Source organism: Fundulus heteroclitus, unplaced genomic scaffold (assembly GCF_011125445.2).
Source record: "Fundulus heteroclitus isolate FHET01 unplaced genomic scaffold, MU-UCD_Fhet_4.1 scaffold_56, whole genome shotgun sequence".
In the NCBI taxonomy this organism is placed as follows: domain Eukaryota; kingdom Metazoa; phylum Chordata; class Actinopteri; order Cyprinodontiformes; family Fundulidae; genus Fundulus; species Fundulus heteroclitus.
The window spans coordinates 2,218,554-2,226,300 of NW_023396989.1; the positions used below are offsets into that span (position 1 = coordinate 2,218,554).

The window sequence follows — 7,747 nt, forward strand, 5'->3', positions numbered from 1 at the left end:
GTGCCAATTCCCTTTTTGATGCAGAATCATCTAATAAACAAAGTGATATAATGTTTTTGAGTGTGGGACCAGTAGGTTGGTGGTTACAGGCCAAAACGCATTGTCCTTTCTTATAGCGCCCCCCTAGTTGTTGAGGGGTCTGAATTTCTGGGTTTGAGTAGCGGTGCATATTCTGTATTTGGATACCTGATTCAATAGTTTCGTTACAAGTCCACATGGGCCGCACAACGCGCAGACGAGCGTTCGCCTGCGCCGCGGGCATGGAACAAACAATAGTGTTCTCTGCTCACAGAGCAGACGTTCGCATGGGCTGCACAACGCATTTTAGCGGAGAAAAATAATAGCCAATAATGATAATAATAATAATAAATAATGGAAAAACAGAGGAAAAACAATAGTGTTCTCTGCTCACAGAGCAGACGAACGGCATAGTCGTTCGCCTGCGCTGCGGGCTAGGAACCCTAATAATAAATAATTTAAAAACAAATGAAAAACAATAGGGTTCTCTGCACTGCAGAGCAGACGAACGGCTATGCGTGGTATAGCCCGTTCTTTCTGCACCGCGGGCTTGGAACCCTAATGATCCAACAAAAGATCTCTATACTGATTGATACTGAGATTTCCCTTACTTTTCCAATTCATGAGAATGGTTTTCTTTGCGATACATAATGCAGTGAAAACCATACAAACTATTTTTTTCCCCAGAGAGCTTTCCTCACAGTTTATTTATCTTATCTATCTCATTGACACAAATTAGTGTGGTCACTACTTAACATTTTGTAAAACAAAATATTTATGTCCATGACACCAGACAGGCTCCGTAGGTTGTCGCTACTACCATGGTCTGCAAATCTGGTCATGCAGAATGTGCGCCGCTGCACAACAGGTGGTGGGTGTGACCAAACAGGGCTGATACTTCTTAGCTTGTAACGAACAGATAACAGCACAATAGGCATAAATTTTATGCATTTTAAATGTCCGACAAACCATACACTAATGTTTTCGTCCAGTCCCGTCCACGAAAACTCACACCCACGACTCGTCATGTTTTCGTCTTCAAAGATCTATGTTTGGCTCGTCAGTTATTGTTATGAAAAAAAATGGGCGTCAACGAAATAATTTCGTTATCGTCGTCGTTGACAAAAACAACACTGGGTCTGACCTGCCAGTTCCATGTTTATTTTTTACGTAACGATGGTTGTTTGATAGAATTAGTGGTTTTAGACTTAAACATTTAGTGTATTAAAGGTGAAGTAATGAATAACTTCGCAAAATAATTTCCTTTTAAATGGATTTCTGATAGATTTTAGATAACTGTCATTATTTTATTTACTGTCACTAAATAGAATTGTATCAACTTAAACAAATCAATAACTTATTAGTCGCTACAGCTATTCTTTCTTTATAGCAGAAGTCTTCAATGTGGGTATTTCCATGGTCACTGAAGTACGGCAGGGGGGTCGGGTCTTCATATTTATTCTCATATTAATTTTTTAATTTGTCAGCGTAGAAGATTTAATAATAGTAATAATAGTAATATCATCTTTATTGTCATTGAAACATACATTACAATGAAATGTGTTCTCTGCTTTTAACCCATCCCACTTGGGGAGCAGTGGGCTGCCATGTGCGGCGCCCGGGGAGCAATCTCGGGCAAGGGTCTTGCCCAGGGACCCAGAGTGCAGGCGCTGGGGATCGAACCGGGTACTTGCATCCTTCTCTGAGTGCAAGCGCGCTGCTCTAATCACTCGGCCAGCACTCCACCATAAGATGTTAAAAGTAAAGCTCCTGTAAAAAATCACACTTAGAAAAACAACTTGTTCCTTTACTGTTGTTTTTAATAATCAAAGAAGGTGCCAAAAGGAGTTAAAGGTGCATAAGGTATAAACAGTGTGTCCACATATATACAGTGGATCAAGAAAAAAAAAGGAAATAAAGCAGAGATTTAAGATGACTTATGTACATTCAGGTGACTTATATACATATGGATTTGACGTTGTACATTAAAGTGGTACCAGGTAAAGAACAACAGTGAGGTAGTGAGATAACTATAACAGCTGAAGTTTCTTTTTTAACAGGACTATTGCACAGGGTAATAAATAGTAATTGCACATTAGTTATTACAGTTATAGTTAGTTATAGTTACAGTTATAGTCAAAGTGCAGCATTGTATAAATTGGTAGCAGCAGGAATGAATGACCTGCGGTAGCGTTCCTTTTTACAGACAGGGTGTCTAAGTCTGGCACTAAAGGAGCTGCTCAGCTCCTCTACAGTCTGGTGTAGGGGGTGGAAGGTGTTGTCCATGATGGATGTGAGCTGGGACAACACCCTCCTCTCAGCTACTTCCTCCACAGAGTCCAGAGTGCAGCCCAGGACAGAAGTGGCCTTCCTCACCAGCTTATTCAGCCTCTTTCTGTCCCGCTCTGCGCTGCCTGGAGCCCAGCAGACAACAGCGTAGAGGAGGGCTGAGGCCACCACAGAGTCATAGAAGGTCTTAAGCAGAGGTCTGCTCACTCCAAAGGACCTCAGTCTCCTCAGGAGGTGGAGGCGGCTCTGGCCCTTGTTATACAGAGTGTCTGTGTTATGAGTCCAGTCCAGTTTAAACACCCAGGTATTTATTTCACAATCTAAATGTATGACTTGTTAAAAATGACAAAAACAATCATTACAATGTTAGTATTTGATAGGTTTTTGAAATAGATTGTTGCCTATGCCAAAAGGATTGCACAAGATAATTATGAAAAGCAAAAAAAGTTTTAGATAGGTTGTTCTAATGTAGCACAAACTATCCAACAATTAAGATCTAAGATCACCACCAGCAGAACTTCACCTACAGAGTCACTCAGACTGGAGATTCCTCACCCACAGATTCATGGAGTTTCATCTGAGCCTGGTTCTGATTCTGATTAAGATTCATCAGAACAAGAATGAGCCCGATTAACAGGACAGATGATCAGAGGAGCAGAGTTTTTACCTCCATCATTTAGACAGGGACTGAAGAATGGGTAGAGCTTCTCAGTGAAGCAGCAGCCGGTAAAGGAGTAGATCAGAGCTGCAGCATCTACATCATAAAAGGAGACCAGACCCTCCTCATAATCCACAAACACCCCCACCTTCTCAGGACCGGGCTGGAGATTGAAAGGAACTGAAATATCATCCCCAGAGTAGTGATATCCATCCCTAGACACAATAACCCAGAAACCATTCTGAGGACTCAGACCGACTTTTCCCTTCCTGTCTATGGACTCTCTGGCCACTCCTAAATCCCAGTCAGTTTTTCCTTTAACCTGAACCTCAAAGTAAAATCTGCCTGAAGAGAAACTCTGCTTTCCTAAAACATTAGGAAAGAGCCAAAATCTTTCTGGGTTGTTTGGAAGCTCCTTCCACACATCTCCATGTTTCACCTGTTTTCCATCATCAGACAGGATGAGTTTAGGATGAGCTGTATTAGGATCCAGAGTCACATCCACTGCATACTGCTGGACCCTCTTCAGCTCCAACATCTTCTTCATGTCTTCCCACAGAGTATCCTTCAGCTGATCCACAGCTCTCACCACAGTCCCCTCATATGATGGAGGATGAACTCTGACCTCTGTCCAGTTCTTGGTGGGTGGAGCAGCTTTCAGGGAGGAGAATCTTTGAAGGGAATCCACCTGGGAGCTCATTTTCAGCTCAGAGATTTCCTTTTTCAGATCTTTGATAAAGTCTTCCCCCTCTCTGTCTGTAGTTTTCTGTTTGTCTTGGATCTCCTTGATGAGCTCCTTCAGGCCTCTCTCAGCAGCCTCCTTCAGAGCAGTGAAGACCTGAACAGCTTCTGCTTTCTCTCTGTCTGCAGCATCTTTACTGGTCTTCATTAACTTTCTAATCTCCTTGATCTTCAATCGTCTGCACTGGATCATTCGGTTAACTTCATTGTCTGTCTTCCTCGGTTCTCCCTTCTTTCCTTCATGTTCTTTACTAAGAGGAACCACGTTATGTTTTTTGTGTTTAAAAACAGAGCGGGAATGGCAGAGACGTTTCTTATCATTCTCACAGAACAGTTTCAGAGGTTTAATGTGCTGAGGACACATGTCTTTTTCTGAAGAAAATCTCTGCAGCAGGTCATTCCTGTTAATTTTCTTTAAAATATTAATAGTCACCTCCATGCTTCGTTGAAGTGTGTAGGTCTGCACCATCAAGTCGACAATGTTTAGGCTTTCTGCTCTTTCCAGGTGAGCCTTTCTGAGTGGTGGGACCCCAGGAAGGCTCTCGGGCTGCTGCAGGTACCACTTGAATCTCTCAAACTCTTTATCACTTAATTCATCCAAAGCATGCAAGACATCCTCTGCCTTCAACTCAACTTCTGAAAAAGTCACAACACAGAGAAACATAAACTGTCAACGATGCAAGACAATCATACCGTTAGCAGTAGTTTTAGAGTAAACAAAAGATATCATAGTTCAATATTAATAGCCCAATGTTTTAATTTTAATGAAAGATTTTCACGAATGGGGGGAAGATGGAGCGGGAGATCGACAGGCGGATTGGTGCAGCGTCTGCTGTGAAGCGGGCGCTGTACCGATCCGTTGTGGTGAAGAGAGAGCTGAGCCAAAAGGCGAAGCTCTCGATTTACCGGTCGATCTACGTTCCTACCCTCATCTATGGTCACGAGCTTTGGGTCGTGACCGAAAGAACGAGATCCCGGATACAAGCGGCTGAAATGAGTTTTCTCCGTAGTGTGTCTGGGCTCTCCCTTAGAGATAGGGTGAGGAGCTCAGTCATCCGGGGAGGACTCAGAGTAGAGCCGCTGCTTCTTCACGTCGAGAGGAGCCAGTTGAGTGGCTTGTGCATCTGGTCAGGATGCCTCCTGGACGCCTCCCTGGTGAGGTGTTCCGGGCACGTCCCACCGGGAGGAGGCCCAGGGGAAGACCCAGGACACGCTGAAGGGACTATGTCTCTCTGCTGGGAACGCCTTGGGATTCCTCCTGAGGAGCTGGCCCAAGTGGCTGGGGAGAGGGACGTCTGGGCCTCCCTACTGAAGCTGCTACTGACCCCGGATAAGCGGAAGAAGATGGACGGACGGACGGATTTTTAGTTCTTGCTCTGGTCGGGTATTATTGAATAAAATATTGCGACAATGAAAAGTGGAAAGTTTGAGGAGTGAATATACATCCAATTATTTTCTATACCAAATAAAAATTGTTTTGGACTATCTTTCAAACACCCATGTCTGAAGCTGGCATTAAAAATAGTTTTCATGCCAGGAAGGTTTAAAAAGATTTTGAGGGCAATAATTTCACTGACATCTTTGTTCATATGTCCTGTCTTGGTATTTCAGGCATACTATATTGACAAATTGGTTTCCTACATGTTCCAGGACAGTTTTAATCTAACAAAAGGATACTTGTAGAAATAATCCTAAATGGATAAAAAGAAAAAAAGACAGATCACTTGGTATTACCATCTAATGTAGAACAGATTATTGGATCAATGTGAGCTTCTGTGCTTTCTGTGTCTCTGCTCTGTCTTCTCTACCATAGAAAGTACTCCTGGGTCAATGTGAGCTTCTGAGCTTTCTGTGTCTCTGCTCTGTCTTCTCTAACATAGAAAGTACTCCTGGGTCAATGTGAGCTTCTGTGCTTTCTGTGTCTCTGCTCTGTCTTCTCTAAGCCCCAGTGGGTGGAGGCAGATGAGCGTTCACACTGAGCCTGGTTCTGGTTCTGCTGGAGGTTCTCCTCCCTGTTAAAGGGGAGTTTTCCTCTCCACTGTCGCTTCATGCATGCTCAGTATGAGGGATTGCTGCAAAGCCATCAACAATGCAGACGACTGTCCACTGTGGCTCTACGCTCTTTCAGGAGGAGTGAATGCTGCTTGGAGAGACTTGATGCAACCTGCTGGGTTTCCTTTAAAGGAATTTTTTTGACCAATCTGTATAAGCTGATTGAATTTGATTTGAGATTAAATGTTTAATGAATTGGCACTATACAAATAAAATGTAATTAAAAATTTGATTAATAATAAATCATTTCTAAGACAGATTATTTACTTTTTATGGCTCCCAAGTACTTTCCCTTTTATAATTTTTGATTCTCATGGAGCAATGTTTGAACACCCCTACCATAGACAGATGGAGTAATAAATATAATTTTACTCCCCTTGGATATTTTGCTTTGTTTTTCAACCATGTCATTTTTTTTGCATTCCTTAAAAAGTGAGCATTAATGTGTCTGGGGGCTGCACAGTGGCAGGTTCTGGATATATAGTTATAGTTAGAGTGGCTCATGTTACCCTGAGCTATCTCTATAGTTGTGCTGTGATAGGCCTAGGCTGCTGGAGGACATCAGGGTCTAATTTTCTCACTCTACTGATTTCTACTGTTCTTCAGTCTACTGTTCTCCAGTTTTGCATTGTATTACATTGAAATGACTGTCGTCATTTCAGCTTTTAACTTTTTGCTCTCTCTCTTTTTCTTCATAGTAGGTACACCTGGTCTGGCGTTCTGTTAACTGTGACATCATCCAGAGAAGACGGCTCACCCGCTACTACCATCTAATGTAGAACAGATTACTGGATCAATGTGTGCTTCTGTGCTTTTTTGTCTCTCTTGTTGTGTCTCTGTTCTGTCTTCTTTAACCCCCAGTCGGTCGAGGCAGATGACCATTCATACTGAGCCCGGTTCTGCTGGAGGTTTTTCCTTCCCGTTAATGGGTGGTTTTTCTTCCCACTGTCGCTTCATGCTTGCTCAGTATGAGGGATTGCAGCAAAGCCATGTACAATGCAGATGACTCTCCCTGTGGCTCTACGGTTCCCCAGGAGTGACTGCTGCTTGTCGGGACTTTGATGCAATCAACTGGTTTCCTTATATAGGACATTTTTGACCAATCTGTATAATCTGACCCAATCTGTATAATATGATTGAACTTGACTTTGTAAAGTGCCTTGAGATGACATGTTTCATGATTTGACGCTATATAAATAAAATTGAATTGAATTGAATTGGGTTTGAGTCCACCCTGGGTCTTTCTGCATGGAATTTACATGTTCTCCCTGTGCATGCGTGGGTTCTCTCCAGGTTCTCTCCGTGTACTCCGGCTTACTCCCACAGTCCAAAAACATGACTGTTAGGTTAGTTGGTCTCTCTAAATTGTCCTTATGTGTGAGTGTGTGCGTGAATAGTTGTTTGTCTCTGTGTTGTCCTGCGGTAGACTGGCGACCTGTCCAGTGTGTACCCCTCCTCTAGCCCAGAGAACGCTGGAGATAAGCACCAGAAACCCCTCACAACACCACAAGTGATATGTGTGTTGGAAAATGGATGGATGAATGGGTTTGGTTCTAAACCTGCCCCTGTATAAACCTGCGTTTGACTCCTTTAAACAAGGTTTTTTATGATGAATGACCCTGATTAGGACCACAAGTCAAACCTGTTTTTCTGTTAATAAAGTCAATTTCTCTGTACTTCAGAGTGTTGCTGTAGTCTCCATCTTACCTTTATCTTTTTCTTTCTCCATGATGCTGGAAGTAGATGAAGGGTCCCCAGAAACATTTGGATCTTAAAAAGAGAACAAGAACAAACAAATAACAATGTAATACAGGTCATATAAATAATGCATTGTATAGAAGCAACCAAAATGTTATCTTGTATATTGAGCAGGGACAAGCTTCATGAAATCTTTATTTTATTTCACAGGGCAACACTATAGTGGTTTAAACATAAAAACACAAATTTTCAAAAATACTATAAATATGCTAAAAATTGCAGAAATATTAC

At 42.4% G+C, this 7,747-nt stretch overlaps 1 protein-coding gene across 1 annotated transcript; it reads right to left on the reverse strand.

Annotated features, from left to right (window-relative positions):
• Positions 1 to 2,879: 2,879 nt before the first annotated feature.
• LOC118561094 (E3 ubiquitin-protein ligase TRIM21-like) lies at positions 2,880 to 7,487 on the reverse strand. Its single transcript, XM_036132877.1, has 2 exons — positions 7,466 to 7,487; positions 2,880 to 4,342 (listed from the first exon to the last, which is right to left on the reverse strand). The coding sequence occupies exons 1-2, from the start codon at positions 7,485 to 7,487 to the stop codon at positions 2,907 to 2,909; spliced, it is 1,458 nt and encodes a 485-aa protein (XP_035988770.1). The 3' UTR covers positions 2,880 to 2,906.
• Between the last annotated feature and the right edge of the window lie 260 nt (positions 7,488 to 7,747).

What these genes read in the sequence shown, in the direction of transcription:
- LOC118561094 (XM_036132877.1), bottom strand. Translation starts at nt 7,487, where the DNA reads ATGGAGAAAGAAAAAGATAAAG. An exon ending in GGAGAAAGAAAAAGATAAAG is followed by an intron (nt 4,343 to 7,465) that starts GTAAGATGGAGA and finishes TGACTTTTTCAG; the next exon opens with AAGTTGAGTTGAAGGCAGAG.